We start from the raw sequence: 27476 nt of genomic DNA, 5'->3' as shown, positions 1-27476 counted from the left end.
AAATCCCAGTAGCCTTCAAAGTCTGGTTCTCTAGGAATTCCTTCCCCCATTGCCGGACCCCCAGGTTGGGAACCTGACGTGGGGCTCAGAACCTTCACTCTAGTGGGTGCACTTCTGTGGTATAAATGTTCTCCAGTCTGTGAGTCACCCACCCAGCAGTTATGGGACTTGATTTTACTGTGATTGTGCCTCTCCTACCACCTCATTGTGGCTTCTCTTTTGTCTTTGGATTGGGGTGTCTTTTTTGGTGAGTTCCAGTGTCTTCCTGTCGATGACTGTCCAGCAGCTAGTTGTGATTCTGGTGTTTTCGCAAGAGGGAGTGAGAGCACGTCCTTCTACTCTGCCATCTTGGTTCCTAATCTGTAGCCAGAGTCTTTTGATATCACTGCTATTGGTCAATACATCACATAGTTAAACACTGTAAATCTTACAATAGGAGTAAACATTAAGGTATTTCTAATGAGTATCTATTTAGAAATGTGGTCATATCGTCTTTTCAGTCTGTCTTATTTAATATTTGCTTTGTGTAATTGGATGAATCAGAATACATAAAGAATACTTGCAAGGTCATTTTGAGTTTTTATTTCCTACATAAAGAAGTGTGCAAATATTGGCAGAATACACATTGCATTCAAAAGGCCCAATATAATATAGTGTCAGTCAAGTTTTAAACTTTAACTCTCATATATCTTGTATTTTATTCTGCCAGTGATTACTTAGGAGTCATTCAAACAGTAATTTTGACTTCTTATTAATATCTATAATCATTGGGATTTAAAGTTTGTACCAGTGTAGTGTTAATGGAGAAATAGTATAATCCATAATAGGTATGACAATTGAATCTGTCAGTAAAACTGGTGAACATTTTTTCTCCATCAGCAATTCAGCAACTTATATAAGAACTGATTCACACAAGAACAAATATGAAAAAGTCAGTGAGGATCTAAGTTACGTAGAAAAATATTGAATCTGTGTGTGAAAACGGTATTCATCAAGCCAGCTGACTTTAGTGATTTTCTTTGTACATGATACACTCATTTGCATCAATAACTTTAAGAAAATCTATTGGAAGCAGAATAACAAACTTCTATTTGATTACCCAGAATTTGGCGTATTTAAAAATTGAGGGCATAAAGTATTAAAAATGAAATCAAAGAGTTTGTTACATCAGTCAGCAACACAGAAACTCTTTGGGGTGATGCTATAATGCAATATAAATTTAAACTAATTTTATTCAAGGCAGCAATGCTCTCAGACCTGGTATTTGAGATTTCCACCAGTAGGAATAAATACAATAATAAATATATGAATAATCAAGATTTGAAATTGCCATGTTGAGTTTGATTCTGGACATTAAATGGAAAGAAAGCAATAAGCCCTCTGAGGAGGTTTTCTAACTCAATAGACCTTTATCCATTGTCTGTACTCAAAATCAAGACTCCTTGTGGTACCCACCCATCCTACCCTCAACAGGTTGTCAGCAGCAAGCCAGTGGCACCCAAGGGTGATGGAGCAATGGCTCTCATGCTGTGACTGGTGAAAACCTGTTCTCAATTAGTTATATACTTTAAAATCCTCTCTCAATTGTCTTTCTTGGTGTTCTCAAGCTGCAAATTCGCAGTCATGAATTCTAAATTCTCATGAGTAGTTTTGGAGATTTTCTATTTCATCCCTTGGTCTCCTTTGTGTGCTCAGTTGCTTCCAGTCCTCCAGAGACTCATCTAACCCCTGTCCCATTTTAGGATATTATGCAATACTAGGATCTACAACCTTTCTTTCACCAGATTTCTGACCAAAGTCATTCTTTGGGTTCTTTCTGAACTCATTTTTGATTCATAATTTCATTTTAGTATCCTGTAGATTTTTAAAATATGGGTTATATTAAAACACCTTTAAAATCAATACACAATGATTTTCTTTTTTAAAAATTGTGTATGCTCTTTTCAATTATTACAAAAGCAGTTCATGTCCATTATAAAACAAAATAGGAAATACAGACAAGCAAGAGGGAGAAAATCTAAAATGTGTGTAATCTCACCAACCGCAGACAACGACTTTTATAATGTTGTTTATCTGTCCATACTTTTTCCTGTGCAAATAGCTTTTGTACAAATGGGTAATTTTTACATAACTGTTTTGTAGCTTAATATATCTAGTAACATCACTTGCACATTTTTCAGTGTTCTCAAAAGTTATGTCTTTTAAAATGTATATAGGGCTACATTCCACCATTTCTTCTAAGAATTTATTTTATTATAGTAAGAAATTTTTCCCCGATTTTTAACAACAGCCTAACATGCCCAAATATAAATTTCTTCTGATAAATATTTTACATAAACCCACTGCAGCTAATTATCAGCCCTTACATATACCTCTGCACATTTTGAACAGTTTTCTTTATTAAAAAGATATTGAATTTAAAATCATCTAAGTCACATATTATCTTGACACATTATCCCCATTGGAAATGTGCAAGGCTTGTCTTCTAAAATAAATTATTTCATAAAGAGGAAGTAATGGAATAGGCTGTAAACCACGCTGATGAATTTTCAGCTAGTACTTTCTTTAGAAAATAAAAATAAACAAAAACAATTATGCATCTCTCCTTAGCACCAACTTTTTCAATGAATTCAGAAAATTTATCTCTAATAAAGAAGTTAGTAGAGGAACATTTAGAAAAATAATAAAAATGTAATATAGAAAGAAATATAAACAATAACTTTTAAATTTGCTTATTTAAATAATACATCAGTGGGGTATGGGTATACCATCCTGATAAACTTAACTTTAGGTCTCACCTGCACATCTCCTCCCCCTAAGAGAGCCTCCTCTGACAACAAAACACTTAGATATTTCCATACTCCATTATGGCAATCATCATTTTCTTTATAAGGATTTTTTGGTTTGTCTCTCCACTCCAGTTCCATTAGAGAAGGCAGAGTCTTTCGATCTTTGAATAATCAGAGCTTACTCTGGTGCTTGAGAGAGCTAAAAACTTTTATTGGGTAAATCAGTCAATTCATTCATCTATTAGTCAATGACATGGTGCCTAAACAAGTCACTATGAATACTTAACAAATAGTAGGAAGAAGAAAACTAACATGTGTTAAAAGCCAATTAAGTGCCAAGCCTCTGTTAAATCTTTGTAGACTTTATCATTTTACTTTTTCCTGTATCTTTCCTTCTCTGATGTTTTAAATTATCTCACATTTTCTATAAATGATTATTAGCTAATAAAACATATAGCAACCTACATGTAATAATAGATCCTATTTTGTGTGATATAATAAAAGGTTTTAGATAATTTATAAATACATATATGTATATATACACAGAGAAGAACTTATTATTTATAAAAATACAGTCTCTAAAAAGCAAGTAACAAAATATCTTGCAAGTCTAAGAACCTCATTTATATTTCACATATGCTGTAGACACAGCCCAGAAACTCAGATGTGATGCTTATAAATATGCATGAAGTATGATTAGCTTGGAAAATGCTGCTTCATCACCTGTCCTGATATTGCTGATGTGCTTCAGTGACTTACTAAGCAATGTTGGAAAATGAACTCTCCAAATTCCAATGAATTGAAACAGTTCTGTTCATCCATAACGTATTAGTGTTTTCCATTCTGTTATCATATGAAAGACTTGTCTTTTAAACCTGGATTGTTAGTACACTGCTTATAGCTGACAATTGTACTCCATCAGCTCTTTACTTTAATATTTTGAAGTGCTTCTTGAAACATTGAAACGTGTCTTATTCCTCCACATCTCTTGAACCCAAACCTCATTTCCAATGCCCTTGCCTAAGGTTACAACTCTATTTTCTCTGGCTCATACTATTACAATAGTCAACTGATATCTCCTTTTTGTCCCACACAGCTGCCCAATTCCTCTTCTGGACTATTGCTCTGAGCATACATTCCTACTCAGAAACTTTTAACGGCTCCATGTTGCTTATTGTCCAGTTTCCTTAGTCTAACGTTCAAACTTTCCAGAAACCGACTCCAAACTACCTAACAGCCTTACTTCTTAACACTGCCCTTCATAAAATCTACAGTCCTTTGCAACCGAAATACTTGCTCTCCCATCCACACATCAAAATTCCCTGTCTCCTTGTCATTCCTTACCTTGTTGCTACAATATCTCCTACACCCCCATGTATACCACCCACCTCCTTACATCTGAGCAAGGAGTAGTTGACTGAGAATCCAGGAAGAAATCACTGGCCTCCTGAAAAACAGGAAAGACAAGAGGTCTGGAAGCAAAAGGTAGGCAACACTCATAAATGCAAGATAAGAAATTGGCAGCAGGGAAGTTTATCAGCATATGGACTTCAGTCAGGATTCAGTCGTGTTGCTGGATGATGGTGCAAAGGTCCAATGGAAGATCATTGAACTGATAATCATCTAGTCAGACTCATCAGAAAACTTGAGAAAGGCCACCGATATCCAATATCAGGAATAAAAGAGGTGAAATCACAGCAACTTCTGCATACAGTAAAGGATAATAAGAGAAAATTACGAACAACTTTATGCCAAAAATTAGACATTTTGAATGAAATGGGCAAATTCTTTGAAAATCGCAAACTACTGAAACTCATCCATAAATAAATAACTTGAATAGCCCTATACTCATTAAGGAATTAAATTTGTGTTTAAAAACCCTCACATATATGCACATGTGTGCACGTGCGCGCGCGCGCGCACACACACACACACACAATTCAGTTCCAAATGACTTCACTGGTCATTCAATTCTACCAAATATTTAAGAAAGAAATAATAAATTCTTCAGAGAATTGAAGAGGAGAAAATATGTCCTATCTCATTCTAAGAAGCCAGTATTACTATGATACAAACCAGACAAAGACATTACCAAAAAAATGAGAAAATTATAGACCAATATCCCTCATGAACATAGATGCAAAAATTATGGACAATGTTAAAACAAATCAAATCCAACCATTTATTAAGATAAGGTACAAACTAGAAGAATATATTTGCAAATTACATATATGACGAAGGATTTGTCATATTATGCATAAATATCTTTCAAAACTCAATAAGAACAAAAAACCCAGTTAAAACTTGGACAAAAAATTTGAATGCTTAGCCAAAGAATAAATAAATAAGCACAGGAAAAGATGCTCAACATTATTAGTCATGAGGAAAATGCAAATTAAAACCAAATGATGTACACACCTATTAGAATGTCTAAAATTTTAAAAGACTGACTATATCAAGTAGTGACAAGGATGTAGGCAAACGCAACTGTCATACACTGCTGGTGAGAATTTAAAATAGTACAAATAATTTAGAAAACATGTTGATAGTTTCTAAAAAATGTAAACATACATCTGCCAGATAGTCTAGCCACTCCACTTAGAGGTTTCCACTCCAAGAGAAATCAGCATATGTTCATACAAAGATGTGTACACAAATGTTCATAGCAACTCTATTTAGAATAGCCAAAGCTGGAAATAATCCAAATGTCCATCAAGAGATGAATGAATAAATAGGTTGGGGCATATCCACGTAAATAAAAAAGGGATCACATGTTGATACACACACAACATGGATAAACATCAAAATAATTACACTGAATGAAAGAAGCCAGACAAAATAAGAGTACATACCGGATGATTCTATTTGTATAAAATTCTATAAAATGCAAACTAATAGTGATGGAAAGCAGGTCAGTGTGTGGAGATGGGGGAAGACAAGGAGGGGTGGAAGGGAGGGATTGAAAAGAAATGATGGGTATGTTCTCTACCTTGATTGGCAGTTTCATGGGTGAATAAATGTCAAAACTTATCAAATTGTAAATTTTAAATATGTGAAGTTTTTTTATACCTCAATAAAACTGCTGAAGAGTGTAAGAAAGTAGAAAAAAATAAATATTGCCCATCGCTGTTCCTAATCCCTCCACAATTTCCACGGCTCAGACTTTAGCCTCTTTACATGTTGTCTGGCCCTTCTCTACTCTCTTACCTCATTTCTTTAATTTTCTCATGGACAGCAAGTCAACTCTCTCTCCCTCCTTTACTCCCATGCCTCACTTTGCATATCCAAGATTAGCTCTAAGATGTTGGTTGTTAGACACTCACCAGATTATGTTCTTGTGGAGAGAAATTCACACGTTAAGGCTATGGGGAAAGCTTGCTTTGTCTGGTTTCATCTTGTACTGTGAATGACCTGTGTTATCCTGATGGTTCAGGATCATCATTATCAACATTAGTTATTTTACTACAATAATATTGGCATCTACTGAAACCTATTTCATCCTTATCGATTTGGATTTCTGAGATTTAAAAACTCTTCTCTCTAGTTGTTGGTTTTCTCTTTCCTCATTGTCAGATAGATTGTCAGCTGTCACTTCAGCTGTTTTCATGTGCCTATTTAGAGAATCTTCATCCTTCTTTCTTTGTAATTTCCTTTCTCTAATCTGTTTTGATTCAGGAAACCTATAACCAAGGGAGTAAGAACGGCATATAAATTTGGAACAAATATAGAACCTGAGTGGGTAATGGAGGCTTATTTTTTTTGAGTAAGGTACATTGGATTTGTGCCATTTATGTTGACACTCTTCCTTTTTTTTCAAAATAAATTACACTTATGTGGTGTCAATGTACCTAATTTCTCACAGGAAACTGCAGGACTAAGAATTTATGTGTTCTCAGTTGAAGAGAGTGTCCATTTCCCATAGAATAATTTGTCAGGGTTGTCACACAGCTCTTTTTGCATGTGCTAGAAATAAATGCACAATGTCTCTTTTTGTTTATGTAGATGTTTCCTATATGTCCCTTTGTAGATGTCATAGTATTATATAATCAATCTGTTCTATGAACAATAGATTATTTAAAACTGTTGGAATAACACCTTAAAATAAATTTTGCCACTACAGTAGCAAGTTCTGTAATCTCTCCTAGTTTAATGTTTAAATCATATGACTGATAAAAAATGTTATTAAGGCACTGGAGATGTATTTGAAGAATATTATGTCTGGGCTAACCTGAGTTCAGATCTATAACTTCAACAGTAAGTTATTTAGCATTCTCTAGCTCGTCTTGCACCCTGAAATACTCTTCCAATTTAAAATTTACAGGTAAGATCCTATTTGATTTATCTTTTGGTATTAACGTACTATGTAATGATTCTTGAAGAGCAAACACTATTAAAATGGATAGCTAAACGTTCAATTTAAATGATCGTTTTCCCATATCACTCTATTATCTTTGTGTCACCTCTTATAGTCCAAGGTTCAACAAATCCATCTTTGCTAGGAGATGACTGTGGCTCAGAGATTTTCATTTAGAAGATTTTGTTTTGCCCTAGTACTCTGAGATGCATTTCAAAACAGAAGCAGTGTTCTTCCTCATTTCAACACCTAGGGGACAGAAAATGCTTCCCGACTTACCCCACAACTTGAATGAAATGTGCTTAGGGATAAAGTCAAGGATGTGCTTAGTTCTTAATTTGCTTGAGCATTCGACAGCACTTGATAGTACTGACCAGTTTTGACCTTGCAACATAGCAAGTCATCATACTCTGAGCTACTTCTGTATCTCTTGATTTCCATAATATCATGCTTTCCTAGGTTCTCTTTGTCCTTTCTGGAATCTCAATCACCTTGCCAGCCCAGCTTTCTGTACCTACCTTTAAATGTTGGGATTCCTAAGGGTTCTATTCTAGGCTTTCTTCTCATCTCCCAATAAACAGTCTCCTGACTTTAATCACAAATCTGTGCTGATAATTTATTATTCTGCATATGTAGCCCGGAATGCTTTCCTGAAGGTAAACTCTGTGTACCAATTGCCTGCTAGATATCTCTACTCCATAATTCTTTTGTTTTAGATATGTGACACTTCTTTTTCTGTCCACAGGCAACAGGTCCTCAGGGTTCATTACAGGAAGGTGCCAAAGGCTCTCTTCAGAAAAGCTTCGGGTTTCTTAATGAAGCCAAGAAGTTAGCAAATGATGTAAAAGGTTAGTGTGACCACTTTTTATTATTATTTTAAGTTTAATTGTAGTTGTAATTGGTAGGATATTTTATCACATTATTGGAAAAGTGTAATTGTTGCAGCATAATTTTTATGATTGTTTTTACTATCTAGATTTAGTGCAAGTAAACTCTCTCATCAGTTTTACAGTATTTTGCCTTCACACCTCATTTTGCACTGGGCAATACTTCATAATTTTTAAACCTAATTTCTATAGCATCATTTCATCTGTATATAGAGTATAGGAACTTTTAATGTATGATAAATTTTAAAGAGCACCAAACCCCACCTTTTTTTTTTTTCGACTTTAGAAATCATAGTCACAAAGGAATCAATCAGGCAGATGTAATATAAATATCCTTGGGAAACTTTCGATTTAGTGGGGCACGTCTCGAAAAGTTTTCACCTTTTAAATACACTTTTAGGTATTTTATTCCTAATTCAAGGATCAAAGTGCATAATATAGCTACCCTGATATATTATGGGTTTTGCATTAAAAATGTATTATTCAATACAGCCACACTCTAGGTAAGCTATTATATTTTTATTTCATTCGAATATCTCCTGTTCTCATTTAATTGCCTCCTGTTTCTATCTTCAGTCTCACTCACCCTTTTCTGTCTTGCATCCAGCTCTGCAACCTTACTGAAACATTCATGTCCTCTGAAAACATGCTACCATTTCAAGCCTCCACATTCCACAGTGTTCATTCTTCTCTTTGGAACTTCTCACCATCCTTCTTTCTTTTTCATCCAACTGCCTTCTACCAGACCTTCAAGATTTAGCTCAAATGTCATCTTCTCTGGGAAACCTAGCACCCCATCTGAATTACATGCCTCTTCTCTGTGCGTCCCTTTCTCATAGACTTATCAAATCACTGCAGCCATGGACTTGGCTTCCATCTTCTTGAGGACAGTCACAGGGTCTTCTTCTTAACTTTGTATTTCTAGTGTATAGTATCACAATGACTGTCTCAAATCAGGAAATAAGCATATTTTTAAATAAAAGAATGGTGTTGGTCTTTACTAATCTTAGAAAGAAAAGAGCTTTTATCATCATTTATACTTGTCATGCTTTAAACGAAGAGTCTCCAATAGAGGCTGGTATGGAATTACACGTTCTTTCTCCATTATAGATGGCACTCTGATAGTAAATGCTTTGGATTACGTATCACAGGTGAAATACAACCCCTTATATATATATAAAATCCTATGCAGGAGATTGCACTTATTACAACCTGAACAGTAACTATAGAGTCAACCCTATTTTTCTTTTGGGCAAGTTGAGTTGATCTCATTACTTTGCCATCACTCCTTCATCTCCAGTGTCCTTGGCCGGAGCTGGGATCAGGGTGAGGTGAGAGAGGTTGAGCCATGCAAGTGCAGAGTTAGGTCCTGTTTTTGTTTTTGTTTTTTTTGCGGTACGCGGGCCTCTCACTGTTGTGGCCTCTCCCGCTGCGGAGCACAGGCTCCGGACACACAGGCTCAGCGGCCATGGCTCACGGGCCCAGCCTCTCCGCCGCATGTGGGATCTTCCCGGACCGGGGCACGAACCCATGTCCCCTGCATTGGCAGGCGGACCCTCAACCACTGTGCCACCAGGGAAGCCCAGGTCCTGTTTTTATTTTAAATGTTAATATTTGCTCATCATTGATCTTTTTTGATTTTTTAAAAAATACTGCATTAAAACATTTTTACCTTGATCACTGAATTTTTTGGTGCCCCTTTGAATTTCACACCTGGGGGGAGTGCCTGAGTCACCTCACCCTACTTCCAGCCCTGCCCTTGCCTCTCTTTCCCCACAAATACTGGTGTTATAAAAATGAAAAAAGAATCCGATTTTTAAGAAATTTTTTCCAAGGGAGAAAGAAATCTAAGGACAGGCATGGTAGAAGGGGTTAGGTGACAGAAATGTTCATTAGTTTAAATGTCTTTTTTTGTACTTCAGGTAGTACATTATTTAAAGTAATGAAAACCCACAAACTACTCAAGTAATAATTCCTCCAGAAATCCAAGCCAAGGCTCTGACGGAGACAGGAATGTTTTCTTGCTACATTATGACATTCCCCTGATTTGTGGCCAATTACACAAGTTATAAAATGGCTGTTAATCAGGGAAATGCCATATATTACCACCAGGAACTGCTGAAATAGGCCCTACAGAGCAAAATACTTTACAGCAGCTATTAAAAATAGAGATTTAGTCATTTCTCTCTCTATGGTGCCTGGACTTAGAAGGAATAAAAGTGGTGAGGCCAGTACACACTCCATATTTCTAAGTTGTTCCTTGTTCGATTCAGTACAATCCAGTTAGCTCATGAGCTTTAGTCATGAATGACTTAGAGCTTCTCCCTGCCATTTTTGTGCTGTCCGTGCCTTGAGGGAACCTGAACTTTCCAGGAGCAATTTGTTTTGCTTTTTAATTTTTGAATGTACATTTGTTAAAAGTAAATTCGCCCTTCTGTGCATTTGAGACTTGAAGCCATTCTACATTGAATTGATTGAACGTCCATGGAGATAAAAATTGTTTTGTTGATGGATATGGGGCTTGGTACAAATTGATGATTGAAAGAGTTAGAAGATAAATTAATGCCACTGGGTGAATTAATACTACTTTATAGATTGACAAAAGATTTTTGTCAATAAAAGGGCTAGTTGAGGTTCTCATGGAATGTGTACAAGGCAAGGAATGAAGCTGAGGATGGTACATTAGAAGTCTGAAAATACTAAGATTCTATAATTATATACCTTATATAGAGTAACTTTTAAACTTTATTTTACTTCTTAATTTATCCCTACTTTTCATCTTTGCCCAAAATAAGTGAAATTATTTAATTACTTATGAACAAATGGATAACATTTCTATAAAATGGACGACACGCATATGGAATAAAAAGATCTATTTCCAAGCCCAAGAATATGGAGTCAGTGAATTGTATGACATGTGATGCTGTCCAAACTACAGAGCAGTGCCAGAATTATTCCAAACATTTACTTTAATCAAATTAATCCATACTTTTCTTCTGTACTCTGATCCTCCAGACACTGAGTCATTAAGTCCAGACAAGTGTATCAGAATGGTTTTGCGATCATGAATATAATAACACTTGCAATTACTAACCTGTTAAGAATCTAACAGGTTCTTAAACTAACAGGTTCTTAAACTAACCTGTTAAGAATCTAACTAACCTGTTATCTCAGATTAGAAAAAAGAGAATAAACAGGAATATTGCAGTGATGTTAAGCCAAAGTATGACTCAGGAGTTAAACATTGTGGGACACTAGTCTTTGCAGTCTGCTGGCTTTCCAAATAAAGTCGCTATTCCTTGCCCCCCCAAAAAAGTAAATAAAGCATTTTTATATTATTAAAAATATACTCTTTTTGGGAATTCCCTGGGATCCAGTGGTTAGGGCTTCATGCTTTCAGCACCGAGGGTGCGGGTTCAATCCCTGGTCGGGGAACTATATCCCAGAAGCCGTGTGGCGCAGCCAAAAATATACATATATATACTCCTTTTGAATTTGCATACTACCATTTGCCAGAATCAGCCTTCCCATAGGTAGGCATATGAAAAAGAAACAAAATCCATTCCACTGACAAAAAATAATTTTGGACTAAATGGACAAAACCAAGCCTGGATCCCCTAGCCTACTGTAGTCTGAAGAACAAAGCAGTCTTTTCCTGTAGATATTGCTGATCCCTCATACAGAGTTTTTATTCCTCCTTAGCCTTGTGAATAGAGGAAATTGAGAAATTAAAACCAAGTTGGGCTTGGTTTAGGAGTTAAAAGGAAAAGGGGCAAAATAGTGGCCAAACATAGAAGGGCAGGAACTATTAGAACCAGAGAGAGTACTTGTCTTACTTAAAGTTGTTTAAAGTCCATTTCTTTTAGAATATCTTGCTGGCCAAAACAAAACGAGCCTGCAAGCCCACAGTCAGGCTTTAGAGCTTGCCCTAAAGGAACCACATGGAGTTTTCGATATCTGGTCCTTTTGATTTCTCATTCCACTGGCTGAAGAGATGACTCCCTCTATCCTGATATCTTAAGTCTTTGGAGATCTCGCCACCAGGCAAATTCCCCTTCCTCCTCTCCTTGGGCTTCTACTACAACCCTGTAGTGGGGAGGAAGAGCCTGTGCAGTTAGTTGCAGCTAACAGCTGTTGAGGACCTAGAAAGCACGGTGCCCATGCTGAACAAGAGCTGACTTGGAACTTTTAGATCAGGACAAAGTTTATCGGTAATATGCCTTCCTATAAACGCAGGCTCCATTAAGTGATCTTAGAAGTTCCCATACACAGTCACTGGTGCATGTCTGGACAAAAGAGGCAATCAGAGATAGGACACTTTGCAAACTTGTGACAGCAACTGGGGAAAGGGAAGCATAGGAATAATGTCATGAAAGAAGGCTAGGTGTACCCAAAAGTGGAAAGACTGGGTGTAGCAACCTCATCAAATCAATTAACAGAATGCTAGGGACAGGAATAGGGCTCTGAATTTCACCCAGCTTTCTTCCTTACACAGCTGCTCTTCCTTCTGCACAGGTGTTGGGATCCTGTACTCAGTCATGGGGTTGACCTAGGGGCAGGTTCTTAGAAATCTCAATATTAAGAAGACAAAGGACTATATAAGTGGATGAAAAATTATAGTAAAATAACTTGAGAGAAATTGTACCTCTTATGTTCTTAAAATATCCAAAGGTAAAAACATAATGCAGGGGCTTCCCTGGTGACGCAGTGGTTGAGAGTCCGCCTGCCGATGCAGGGGACACGGGTTCGTGCCCCAGTCCGGGAAGATCCCACATGCCGCGGAGCGGCTGGGCCCGTGAGCCATGGCCGCTGAGCCTGCGCGTCCGGAGCCTGTGCTCCGCAACGGGAGAGGCCACAACAGTGAGAGGCCCGCGTACCGCAAACAAAACAAAACAAAACCAAAAAAACATAATGTAATAAAATTAATAAATTGTACAGAGCAATCACATATTATATAATTTAGTACGGTTGGCCCCCTTTGATATTTAAAGCAAAATCACTTAAGTCGAAGAAATACTAACAGATTGAATAAACTTCATAAATATAGTGGAGCCAAAAATTTAACAAGTTAGTCAGGCTTCAAAGCTGATGCTTTTAACCACTGCTGGACAAAAACTGGGCTTTCGCCATGGTGCAGAGGTGACACGTTAAAACTCATGGCCCTAACAAATATTTGATATAGAATGAGTGAATGGAAGAGAGTAGCAGGAATCTCTCATTACCAGAAAGGTCAAAATCAAGGTTTCCACCTGACTTCATACAGATCCCTTACCTATTCCAAACTTTCTGCTTCGGAACTGCAGATAGAAGCACTGCAGAGATTAACCTGTTCTCTAATTCAGAAGGAGCCTCTAGAACAAAAGATGAAACAGGTTTGTAGCCTTGTAAAATTTTTTTACAAAGAAATCTTAAAGAGAGGATATTTCTCCATTTTTTTGCTAAAGGAGCAAAGTCAGAAGTGATATTGAGTACAAGAAGTAGCTCATAAGACAAATGTCACAGTAATGAAAATTGTTCTTGCAAAATGTTATCTATATGGTAATTTTGCAGTAGATTCCATTTAACTAGATCCCTTCAAAATTAAAAACATTTCTACAAACTTCACCCTTGTGAATGAGGGATTCTCTCAAGGTATTTATTTGTGCTTTGTTCATATTAATAAAAAATAAAAAATTGCATTTGAGGAACTTAACTAGATGGGTGTGAACAGTCAAAATAGAACATTCCCATTAAAATCTATAAAAATCATTCTTATATTTAGTTGAAAATGAGAGCTATATACATATATTAAAAACGTATAATAGAAAAATTAACAGCTTTAGTTTCTGGATGATGCGGTTTAAACAAAGAAGAAAGCAAATCGTAAATAATATTATTGAAAACTGGCAAACAGACCAGGGCAATTATCAGACCAATGTAAATTATCAAACCAACATGAATTATTTGTTACTATTTAGTAACTGCCCGTGATAAATCCAGTACTTTCTCATACATCCTTCAATTTATTTCTCATATCAGTCATATGAAGGAAGTTGTTATCTTCATTTTACACATGTAAAAATGGATAGAAATGACATTTGAACACGCAGCTTCCAGCTCCAAGTCCTGTAATAATTTCATTGCACCACACTACTTTCTCTAATGGCTAGAATTTGTAAAAGAATGCATTATTAATGATCAAAGAAATACTTGTAATAGCTTTTTAAATTTATTTTTAAATTTTTATTGAAATATAGTTGATTTACAATGTTGTGTTAGTTTCTGCTGTATAACTGATTTACTTGTAATAGCTTTATTTTGAGATATTACATAGCATAGTTCAGTGTTAGCAGTTCCAAGTAAACTAAACTCTAATATATTTAGCACAGTACAAGGAATGAGGTCAACATAAGTAAATGCATATTATTAATGGAAGTAACATATAACTCTGTCTAGTGATTTTCATTCTGAATATGTCTACCTGGTTCAATGTCAATGGTTATGCAACAAAGAGGAATGATATTGTCAGGCATGTTCACAGTCTACCCTGGCTGTTCTGCTTCTTCCCCTCACTTTATGAGCTCTGTCTCTGACGAACCCATTCCTGGACACTTGTCTTCTGATGTGGGAGGAGAGGATGAGAAAGGGAGAGCCAAAGCTGGAGCATGTGTGTAACCTTTGAGGTTAGTTAGGTGTGATATCTAGAGAGAAGATAAATGACTTGGCTACAGCTGATGGGTATGAATACTGAAGAGATAAGGAGCAGAAAATGCACTATGATTATAATTTGGATCCTTTTCTTGTTCTCCAAAAATTACAAGTAAAGAATTGGGTTGGATATTTTTTTAACTACCAATAATTCTGTTTCTTTGGCCATGTTACCATTCTAACTGGACCACATGCGTTCTTCCTTACATTTTGATTATAGATACCTCTGCCTCATATATCTTTGCATTTAAAGCCAGCCTTGGAGTGCTTATTTTCTAGGTTTTCATGGCTAACATTTTGTAAGTTTTCCATTTTAAAATCTGTAATTCTTTTCTGCGTACAACTTCTATTCATCTAAAGAATTAGACTGACAAAGCTATAAAGTGTTTAGACTTGGTTTGAGAAATTCCAAAAAGTACTTCAGAAAAAAATGACCAGAGTGTAAGAAAGGATAAATTAACAAGAAAATAGAGTCAAATAGCTGAAACAAAGAAATCAGAACAGGCTCAGAATATTCACATCTTGACTTTCTAGTACAGAAAAAGAGGAACAAAATCACTGCTTTGAAACTTGAGGGACGGCAGTAACAATGTTCTTCAGATCAGTCGTTCTTCTGAATAATTGGCCTGATTATTCTGCCAGTATTTGCATTCAGAATTCATAAAATAGTGTAAACCAAGTGATACCCTTTAAATTAATGATTTTTGCAACTGTACATGTATATCTTGCTTGCCAGAACATTTTAAATGTTTCATTATTTAAAAAGTCAAATACAATCAAGAAACTAAGAAATGAAATTTGTACCGTTCTATTTCCTTAATTGATGAAGACTTCTAAATTAATATCAAAAGAGCGGCCTTTAGCTATTCTTAGGGGATTCATATAGCTATCACAGTCATAATCATACTGTCTTTATTTCAGAAAGTATTCTTTCCATAACCTAGTCAAAGATTTTACTTTAGTGCAGTGAAAGTAACAGAAGTATTAAAAGAAAAGTGAATTGTGATTGACAGAGGAGAAAATCTAATTACTTGGAAAGTATATTTTGAAGGACTAGAATTGAAAATAATAATATCTTAGTGACTGAAATGGACATATTGATATTTTAGAGCCACGTTTTGCTGGAATACTTTATGCTTTGTTCTTCAGTGATGTTAGGCCTTTGGCTTGGAACCTAAAAGCAGATGCCTCAAACAATATTATGTACTTATATTACTGTAGTATAACAGTGGTGTAATTTGTCCGCCTATAAAACCCTGATATGAAATGGAGTGGATCATTAATTAATACGTTCAGTACTCTTTTTCACACCCAGTACACTGACAGTTAAGAATCCTCCATCTATATTCCCTTCCCTTTGCTATTCTTCCCAGATGAAGGCCAATAAAGGCAAGCATTGTTCCCTAAGCTGCCAGTGGCTTGTTTGGTTCCTGCAAGAAGCCAGATGCACTACCTCTACAAGGGTGGACACACAATCAAATCAACACTGTTCTGGCTCTGTTCTGTGAGATGTAGTCTCTCCTGGTCTGCCCACTCTGGGTACCAGGAAAATGACGAAAACAACAGTCTCGGTGTTGGCAAATAACGGTCCTCCCCAGTCCAAGTTGCTTATTTATTTTACTGTTTTAGATAAAAAAGCAAAAATATTTGCACAGAGAAAACGACTTAACCAGCACAAACAGGTATAAAATGAAAGATTTTAGTACACTGTCGCTCACACCATCATTAACTGCCTTACTTGTTCCATTCCTAGTTTTTATCTGCTATAAAATACATTATATACAAACTAACTTAAAATTCAGACATGTTAAAAATTAGTGGAGAGAAGCTGGAAAATTTACAGTAGTAATATTACATTAGTAATAGTAAATAATATATTTTAATTTTAAAGTAAGCATGCTAAAGTAGCAAGAAAAGACCTATATAAAGCCTGCTTGAAGTAGTTTATAAAATATTATTTTCTCTATAAAAAATTGGAAATGTGCTAGAAGCTATTTATTCATTCTTTTGATTTTTGTTTTTTTCAAATAAATGTTAATAAGTGATGTTTAGTAAAGTTGGGAGATTCTGCTTAACAATCATATCTATTTGAGATTTTTAAAAGCTAATTCAGTGATTCATTTTGGTAATAAAATTTTTAAAATAATGACATAATGGAAGTGATGTCAAGAGGGCATCATTATAAATGCAATAAAAGACCAAATCTGTCAAAGTTTTTTCTCCATAGAAAACCATCAAATTAAGTCAAATAAAGATCAGATACCAAGAAGAAAATGTAATTGTTGAACCTGTTGAAGTGTCAAATGGTCATTTAAACACATATTTTATATTCTGGTCTGAAATATATTTTTGGACAGATGCCAATAAAGTAAATCAATTTCTTGCTTTTAACTAAATTTTTATTAAAATAACCTGAAATTTTATATCCATGTATCAGTTCAGAGATGATTAAAATTATTTCATCCTTTTTTGTTTTCTGTTCACAGAAAATGATGAACATCTGAATGGCTTGACAACCAGATTAGACAATGCCAATGTCAGAAACAGGGATCTCCTGAGAGCTCTGAATGACACTTTGGAAAAGTTATCAGCCATTCCAAATGGTAAGCATTCAGGACACTGCAAACCGTGCCAGTGGATATGAACTCTTAAAGGATGTTCTAACTTATGCCTTTTTTCCCTAACACTACATTTGTACCATTGTCAGGCTATTCAATAACAGTTTTCTTACTTATGAATTCTTCTTTGTGAGAATGAGAAACTAAATCGTACTTTACACTGTGATATTTATCATTTGTTACCCTAGCTGACATTCGTTGGAATAAATTACAAAAAGGAAAATATAGACATCTTATTATTGTATTGTCCTTCCATGTTTTGACCCAGGAAATCTTATATTGGTGGGAAAAATAAAATCATACAAACACTATTCTCTACAATGTTGATGTACACAATTGCAGCTTATTACAGTACCTACAGTAATACGTAGAGCCAACTGCCTTTCAGCATATCTTTATTGGCAAAGTTCTGTTACTTAAATGTTTTAGCTTTCAAAAACATTGACATTAAGAATTGAACCATGTCTGTAATATCTTTCTACCTATTACACGTACTTGGAGTTAATGTTTCGTATTAGTTCCTGAAAGCACTATTCTTTTAGGGATACTATTTTTATATTTTAGTAGCATGATATAACAATAACAAGGGTTGCTAACATTTTTTGAGTGCTTATTCAATATGCTTATGTTAAGTGTATGTAATCCTCATACTAATCCTACAAGGTAAATAGCATTGTTATCTCCAGTTTATAGGGGACAAACTTAGGGATACTAAGGGCCATTGTTAAAAGAGGCATATATGATTTGAACCTCGCAGTTTAACTTCAGAGGCTGTGGTCTTAACCACTAATCTACAACATACTATTAGGCACATATATATGTTTTTTATACAAATTATGGTGAAAGAAACACATACATCTACAGAAAACAGGAAATATTAAAACCTTAATGATTTTTACTTTTTTAACATTAAAAATTCTAAGTAACTTTCCCGATTTTCATGTCACCTCTTCAGTAGTAAAGATGTACATAGAAAATTTCCAATGCTGAAAACAAATAAAAATACACAAACACAAGGTCTAATATATCTGAAAAAGTCTCTTTATACTAAAATTGAAACACATTCATTCCCTCCCCATCCCACCTCAGAAATGCAGATTAAACCTACTTTTGATGAAGCTGTTTGATTCATGTGGATAAACTTCTCTCTTTAATATGTTCAGCAGCAAATCACAATATACCCTTACACAATGAACATTTAGAACAATCATGTTGCTATTTTAAGAGCTAATCAGGTATTCATAGCAAAGGTCCCTGAGAAAATTCAATTTAGCTAAAAATGTACTTCATTTGCTATGACTGAATGAGACAAAGTTTAGCCTTTCCCTCTGTGCCTGTGTCCCTGAGGTCAGCCAGCCACAGCCTCTCTTTGACAAGCATGGATTAAGCCAATAATTCCAGACCCTTTGTTTCTCATACCATCTTCTGCTGACAGACACAGCCGCTAAACTGCAAGCTGTTAAGGACAAAGCAAGACAAGCCAACGACACAGCTAAAGATGTACTGGCACAGATTAAAGATCTCCACCAGAATCTTGATGGCCTGAAGAAAAATTACAATCAACTGGCAGACAGCGTAGCCAAAACAAATGCCGTGGTAAAAGATCCTTCAAAGAACAGTAAGATGTGCTTTTTCACTTTGATTATGTCATTTATTTCTTCACACTATGAAAGTATCCTAGACTCATAACTGTTAGAGCAGGAAGGGACCCTCATAGTGGTGTAGTCTGCCCTCCTCCCTTCATAGACTGGGCTCAGGAATTGAGTGCGTGCAGCTCCAGACACAGAATCCAAGACTCCCAGCTCTGCACTAGAGCTTATCTTATTCAGATTTCGTCCAATTGAGAGGAAATTAGGAATTCTCAAATCTACATGATATTTGGTATAGCGATGCCAAATATTTTAAAATCCTTTAGTGTAATTGAAAGTAGTTATACTTGGGAAATTATATCCTCGGAGTTGGTGAAATTCCATAGAACCTAGAGGTCAAGGAGCAGTCTTATTAGCAATCCTGTTAGAACAGGATATTAAATGGGATCAATTTGAAATGCATTCAAATTGGAAAATATTATTATTTTATTACTTAGATTCTGGTTAGTTAACATTATCAGGAAATTAAAATTTTTATCTAGTTTATCAAGAAGAATATTTCTTTACATCTTTTGTATATTGCATTAAACTATATTGAGTTAACAAGGATTTACAAGAAAATGTGGGAGAACTAAATATAATTTATTAATTATACTCAATAAACGTTATGATTTCTAATATTTTTTATTCTTTCAAGTGATAAAATGTTATCTTAGTATGTGATTTCACCAAAGGAGATGCTTGATTCTTTGTACTTGTCAGTCTCAAGAGATTAGCTCGCTTTATATAGCACCAATATATTTATTGGGAATTAAAACATTTGTAGAGTGTAATAACAAAACCACAGTTATTGGCGTTATACACTGTATAATCCAGATGCTGTTCGACGGGGGAGTGGAGCCTGATTTTTCAGCACCTTTGCCTCAGATCAAAGGCTAATGATGCTATGAAATAATAGATACAACTAGCATGACTCCTTCCTGAGCAAGGAAGAGTACAAACACAGCTGACATGCACTTCAGAGCTAGGGAGAAGGATTTCACTCCTCACTTCTTCAGGGAAAAAAAAGAAGAGATATATAGTTTTAAATTTATTTCTTGTGTAAGCCCAGAGTTAGCTTACCCCTGTAGTTCAAAGATACCATCTGAATAACTGGTTCAGAGTCATGCCAAATCACAATATTTCCCCCCAAGAAATGAATGAAAATAAGTTTTAAAGTAAATGTCACTCTCTCTTTTATTCTGTAAGTTAAGGTATCATTTCATTCATTTTCAGATTTATTCTCAGCTGAGAGTGGCCTTTTTATAATATTTATCTCACTTTTATGATTCTATCATCTATCAAAAGAAATAGTTAATATCTATAAACACTAATTAAACTGGGTCTGTTTCTATCTTATTAGAACGTTATAATAAAGCTCCCTTTAATATGAACAATGGCTGCTACATGCCATGTTTTTGTGGACTTTTACTTGATAACGCTAGTTTGACTTAAAATGGGGTGAATTTGTAATTAGCACCTGTTGTGAAAAGTTCTATTTTTTGATAATCACTACTTTATAATACCTATTAAAAATATTTTCTCATGAATTTTCTATTTTTCTGTTTTACTTCCATATGAAATTACCTGAAGAAATCAGTATGTATATGTTTACTTGCATACCTTTTAGTAATTTTTATGCTTGGTTGCCTATTGCAAAAAGCTTCAGCTTTGCATGTTTCCAATGTTTTAGTATTGCTTTACACATCAGATAGCTATTCTTTCCAGTGTCACAGTATTAATGCTGGATTAATAAAGGAATCTTTCCTTACAAAAAGTTAGTATGTGAATATATTTGACATAAATATTTTAATTGTGCGTTTGAAAAGTTAGTGAAATATCTGTTATCCATATAAAAGTAGAAAATTGAATTCTCCCACAGATTCAGCTAAATTATGATGCTTCTGATAACATATATGCAGCCACTGAAGTCCAAATGACTTCCTTCTAGCAGGATTAAAATAGATTAAAATCTACATTGCTGTTGTTGCTGTCCCCCCCTGAAGCTCACTCCTCCCCTTACAAGTAATTATTCTCAACTTCAAGAGCATTATATTTGGAGATGCATAAAACAGAATTAATAAAATCAGATCTTAACAAGTGAGCAATCACTGTAATATAAAAATATTCTGTCTTAAACAATTTCATAGTTTAAATTCCAAGTCTAAAATAGAACTGAAAAATAGAAAATAGTAATAATAAAATCCAGCATATCAAAACCTCAGAAATACGATGAAGGCGGTCCTCAGTGGAAAATGAATGCAATGACATTACTAAAAAGCATTGAAATAAACAATTTAGGCAATCAACTCTAAGTCAGACAAAATAAAATTAACTAAAAGAAAGAAGATAAAAAAGAGTTAATGAATTAGAAGACAGAAAATAATAGATGTGATAAATTCAAGTGGTATATCTTTAGGAATATAAAGATAAAAAATTTTAGATGCCTGACAGGCTTAATAAAGAAAAATAAAGCACAAATAGGCAAAGTTCTGAAGGAGATATAACAAGATAAGGGAAGAAATTTAGCAGGTAAGAGAAGACTTAGCAAAACTCTAGGCTAATAAATTGTAAAGCCTAAAAGAGATAGATAATTCTCTAGTAAAACATTGTTATTAAAATCTGTCTTCAGCAATGATTTTAAAATCCACACAAATAATTATGGAAGAAAGTGAGAAGTTTTCAAAAACTACTGCACAAGAGAGCATCAGACTCAATATCACAGGTTATTTATTTTTAAAACCTCAAGAAGATAATTTCCATATGACTTCGACTGCTACAGAAGATAGAGGGGGAAAAAAAGTAGGGAATGGGGGGACCTCCAGGTTCCATTTTGAAACATTTGATAAAAGCTTCTGGGAGCTTTAGACGAAAAGGATCCATTACTTGTCTAAGTAGTCCCTGCATAGCCCTTTTTTCATTCTCATGAATCTAAATCTAAATCACTTTTTCTCACTTCTAGAATAACTTTTAGAATATCAGAGTAATATTGGGGAATATTAAAGGAAGGGAGAAAATGGATAAATGGTTTATTTAAAGTGTAAAAACGGAGGGGTAACTGTCTTTATGTTGAATACCTATACAGTTATGTAACAAGAGCTTTGACCTCAATAACCTGCATTTCAGAAGAGTCAGTTCTTGATCTAGCAACTCTATTAGTTGAAGTTAATAATAGACCATGGGCCTTCCCTGGTGGCGCAGTAGTTAAGAATCTGCCTGCCAATGCAGGGGACACAGGTTCGAGCCCTGGTCCTGGAGGATCCCACATGCTGCGGAGCAACTAGACCCCTGCACCACAACTACTGAAGCCCACACATGTAGAGCCCATGCTCTGCAGCAAGAGAATCTACTGCAATAAGAAGCTCGCACACTGCAACGAAGAGTAGCTCCTGCTTGCTACAACTAGAGAAAGTCTGCGCCCAGCAATGAAGACCCAATGCAGCCAAAAATAAATAAATAAAATAAATAAATTTATAAAAATAAAATAAAATAAAATAATAGACCAAGTTCTTTTTAAACATCACTAACTATATAACTCATATTTATGAGCATGAGTTCAAAATACTTACTTCAAAACCGAGTTTTAAAATAACTTCCTTCCTTTCTAGCACATCTGATTCATTCCTAAGGATTAATTCCCAGATCGTTCATAGTTCATCAGAGCCAAAAGCCTTGGACCTTAAGCAGTTTCTCTTTTTCATCAGGGTCGCAGTGACAGAAAACAGAACAATACACACTTGATCAGATAATTAATGACATGGTTTGGATAAGACTGCCAGCATCCTAGGGACAGAATAATTGATTTTCCATGTGTCATTTGCCCTCCTATGAAAAGCACAAACTGGAAGTCTAAGGATCAGTGATAACCTTCAATTATTTTAGGGTTAAACCCCTTTTAAAATTGTCAATATTCAACCTTCTTTAAATTTTAACTACAAAAGTGACAGTTTAATGTGGTTCAACCTAATGTAAAGAGCAGGAGAATCAACTGTTCTTCAAAATGAAAATGAACTGCAGCATGAAAGATTTAATTAAAATATAATATAGGCCTTCAGTCAAAGGATTGTTCAACATTGAGATGTTTTTCAGAAGACATTTTTATAGCTTTTCTCGTTAAGATGTACAAAGAAAGACAGTGAGAAAAAGAAGGAAAACCAATTTTGTGTGAGAACCCTGATTTAAATACAGTTCTGGCTTGGACAGACTAGGTGACATTTTACAGATGCTTCTCCAATTCCTTGATTCTATGACTAAAGTTCTATGCTATAAAGGTTAGCTTTGGGGCTGAAGCTAGAAATTAAGCATTGAATTAGTTCATCATATTCTCAATCTTCAATGCAAATTTTCACCTCAATCACGAAACCAAAGTGTTGGCCTTCTTTTTCTAACATCTCCTCCTCTGGTCTGCTTGAGTCCCAACTAAAATATTTCCATTTGCCATCACAAACTGCTTCAACTGTCATGGGCTTGCTTTTGTCGTGTGGATGAGATGAAATCTTTTCCATTATTTACTTAAGCATACTGCTATTTTCATTTCTGTGTATGTGTGTCTGTGTGCATGCATGTGCATGCGTGTCTGTGTCTGTGTGTGTGTATGCGTGTGAGTGCATGGTATGCGCTAATCTTGTTCTATGCAGTTGCAGATGCAGATGCCACTGTAAAAAATCTAGAACAAGAAGCTGATCGACTGATAGATAAACTCAAACCCATCAAGGAACTTGAGGATAACCTGAAGAAAAACATCTCTGAGATAAAAGAACTGATAAACCAAGCCCGGAAGCAGGCCAATTCTGTAAGCTCTTTCTGCTTTCAGTTATCAGTAAATGATTGTAATTTTTGGTGTTATTCCCAGAAGGAATACCTTCCTTCAGTGTATCCTGTTGAATGATCTCTGGTTCTTTTCCTTTAATTTGAAGCTATTTGCAGGTGAGGTGGGGAATGGAAGATTAGATATTTTTCCCATAAATTTCAAAAGACATTCCTTGAGAAGAGTAATCACTACTTACTATTTTAGAAATGAAAGTTCTGATACATTTTATTATTGTTTGAATAGAGTTAATACAAACTGTAAGAATGAAAGCCTGGTTTTTGTATACTAAAAAGGCATGGATGAGAGAGCCTTGCTCTTAATGAAAGCAAAACAGGCCAACCAGTGAGGCTGTAGAAGGAATGAACGGACAAGGTTAGAAGGAATGAACGGACAAGGTTATAAGGAATAATAGCATAGAGGAACTATTATTTTCTATATATTCTTTTGTCTGAGTACAAGCAACCAAAAATTATTTTGCTTACAATTTCTACAATTTTTTGGAGGAAGAATAGGAAATACTTCACTTGTCTCAAAATTTTTCTCTTTATTAACCCAGTTAGAAGACTATAAGGATAGAGGTAAAACTTTCTAGAAGGTAGCATCTTAATGAACCAGGACAGAACTGTAAATGCCAATATGAAACTTTAACCTTGTGAAGTCATCTTATGATCTTTGTAGAAATAGAATGAAAAAAAATAACAGTTTTCATGTTATCAGGCTTAAACTGAAATCTTTTTAGATACCCAAGCCTTCCATCTCAAAAACTCCATTTTTTGATACAAATGAACTTATTTACAAAACAGAAACAGACTCACAAGCATAGAAAACAAACTTAATGGTTACCAAAAGGGAAAGGGGAGATAAATTAGGAGCTTGGGATTAACAGATATGCATGATTTTATGTATTATAGATAAACAACAGGATCCTACTATATAGCACAGGGAACTATATTCAATATCTTGTAATAACCTATTATGGAAAAGGATCTGAAAAAGAATATATATATGTGTATATATATACACACATATATAACTGAATCACTTTGCTGTACATCAGAAGCTAATAAACATTGTAAATCAACTGTATTTATTTTTATTGACATATAGTTGATTGGCAGTATTATATTAGTTTCAGGTGTACAACATTGTGATTCAATATTTTTATAGACTATACTCCATTTAAAGTTATTACAAATAATGGCTATATTTCCCTGGGCTGTATAATATATGCTTGTAGCTTATTTATTTTATGCATAGTAGTTTATATCTCTTAATCCCATACCCCTATCTTGCCCCTTCCCCTTTCTTCTCCCCACTGGTAACCATTAGTTTGTTTTTTATATCTGTGAGTCTGTTTCTGTTATATACATTCATTTGTTTTAGTTTTTAGATTCCACATATAAGTGATAACATGGAGTATATGTCTTTTTCTGTCTGATTTCAGTAAGTATAATATTCTCTAGGTCCATTCACATTGTTGCAAATGGCAGAATTTCATTTGTTTTTATGGCTGAGTAATAATCCATTGAATATATATACCACATCTTCTTTACACGTAGGTTGCTTCCAAATCTTGGCTATTGTAAATAATGCTGCTCTGAACACTGGGGTGCATGTATCTTTTCAAATTAATGTTTTCATTTTCTTCGGATATATACCCAGGAGTGGAATTGCTGGATCATATGGTAGTTCTAAAAAGTTCTATTTTTAAGCAACTGTGAAGCCAAAATGACCAGAAATAACCTTTCTTAATCCATAAACTTATTTTTTTAGTAAGTGGCCAAGAATATGATGCCCAAGTGACAGTATATTCTTCTCCCTCCTTATACATACCTGATATCTTTAAACCAGGTCAAGACAATAAGTTCAGGTTGAACCTTGAAAAGGAATTCATGACTAATTGAAGAGAAACCTAGAAAATGACAGAAAGATTAGTGAAGATGAAGTACATAAACTCAGAGTAAAAGAAGCAGATAGGGTTGAGAAGACATACATTGAACTACAATATGAGAACCTTGCAGGCAGTAAGGATGACAGGTGAGCATTGTATATGTGAAGCACAAGGTGAAAAGAAATCAGATGTTACTCCAAGGTTTGGATTTTTAAAGATTTAACCAGTGCAGAAAAAGCATCTCCTATGCACAAGGTCACATGCTGTGAGGCATGTTCTTCCACTTGAATAGTTTACAACGCCATAGAAGAAATAAGATATGTACACAAATAACTCTAAGATAAGGCAGAATATTGTGCTACATTCCATGAGCGCTGGGAAGTGCTATTAAGCTTCTGAAAGGAAAGATCACCTCTAGTCAGGGCGGGAAGATTTCCTGAAGGGAAGGATGAGCCAGGCTCTGAAATGGGATAGTGCTGGTCATGGGATGAGAAGGTGAAGAAGGAGAACATTCTGAGGAGAGGGAATGACTTCAGCCAAGGCAGTGAGAAAAGGAGGTTTCAGGGTCATTTCATGACAGAACAGTCTAATTCGCCAAGACTATTGTTAGAGTGAACATTAAACTAGAAAATTCAACGGAGGCCAGGTTTTCTCAGGTAAGTTGAATGGTAAGTTAAACAGTTTCTTTTAGCCACAATTGTACCTGAGATAAACCTCATTGGTGAGGAGAAGCTGAAAGTTCTTGAACATGAAATGCAATATAATCAGAACGGTGATTTTTGAATATGAATCCAGAAGTAGTTTGTGGGATAGATGAGAGAAACTAGAAAGAAGGAAGCAAATTTAATAAGAGACCCAACTGTAGCAGTGGCAGTGGTAAGAGAAAGAAAGAGATTGATGTATCCCTCCTGTATTTTGCCATGTTAAGTTTGAAGAAGCAGTCATAGTAACTGTTCTCTTGTGAATTCCACACTTAGCCACATTTTCTGACTTAGTTACCAAGCAGGGAAATCTGTACATTTTCATTATTTCTTCATTGTAAAGAAATCTAAATATATGCCTATATATTCATCAGTTATAAATGCTTCCTCTTCCCACCCCTACCCCCCTGGAAAGAAGGATAAAATTCTGGCATGTAAATATATAAAACCTGTCTCAAAATACAAAATGAAAGAAAGGTATAAAAGTCATGCTTGAAAAAACAATCATTGTCTGTGCCTTTTAAGGAAATTTGTAACTACCTTTAGAAATGGAAGTTACAACAAAGTTCTTTGTTTTTTGTAAGATGTTATAAATTTGTAAGCAGCCAACGTTTTTTTCAAATGGGTTTTGTACTAATTGAAGATTACATTTGCCCGATTTTAGAAATATATTTGTAATCTGGCATGAGTGTCTGGACGTGGCCCTAACACATATTCAATATGACCAAGAAATTAAAGACATTTATTTTAAAGTAGATTTCCCCTTGTTGTTGACTCTGAAATTGAGTGGCTGATACTCTTTTTAAATGAATGACCTAGTTAACTGGATGAAAAACTGCAGTGAAAATTCAATAGATATAATAATGAGATCCTCAATAATGTCTGAGTTCATGATGACGAATTGGTAAATAATGTTGTATGAGAAATGCCTCAGAGAGACCTACTTCTTAGTGATTTTTGTTTAGAAGTCTTACTAACAGTTCACATTAGAAATAACAATAATTAGTGGCGGGGGTGGTGGTGTGATGAATTGGGAGATTGGGATTGACATATATACACTAATATGTATATAATGGATAACTAATAAGAGCCTGCTTATTAAAATTCAAAA

At 35.0% G+C, this 27476-nt stretch overlaps 1 protein-coding gene across 2 annotated transcripts in view; it reads left to right on the top strand.

Annotated features, from left to right (window-relative positions):
- The window catches only part of LAMA2 (laminin subunit alpha 2), a 591238-nt gene that overhangs the window by 496087 nt on the left and 67675 nt on the right, over positions 1 to 27476 (top strand). For both annotated transcript variants that reach the window (XM_067702129.1, XM_067702128.1), the window contains exons 41-44: positions 7889 to 7991; positions 17204 to 17320; positions 18771 to 18953; positions 23601 to 23755. In XM_067702129.1, the coding sequence (XP_067558230.1) occupies positions 7889 to 7991; positions 17204 to 17320; positions 18771 to 18953; positions 23601 to 23755 (558 nt within the window). The remainder of the gene's footprint in view (positions 1 to 7888; positions 7992 to 17203; positions 17321 to 18770; positions 18954 to 23600; positions 23756 to 27476) is intronic.

Source organism: Pseudorca crassidens, chromosome 13, assembly GCF_039906515.1.
Source record: "Pseudorca crassidens isolate mPseCra1 chromosome 13, mPseCra1.hap1, whole genome shotgun sequence".
Lineage (NCBI taxonomy): Eukaryota > Metazoa > Chordata > Mammalia > Artiodactyla > Delphinidae > Pseudorca > Pseudorca crassidens.
The sequence above is the reverse complement of the archived record's forward strand: the minus strand, read 5'-3'. Positions and strand labels throughout refer to the sequence as shown.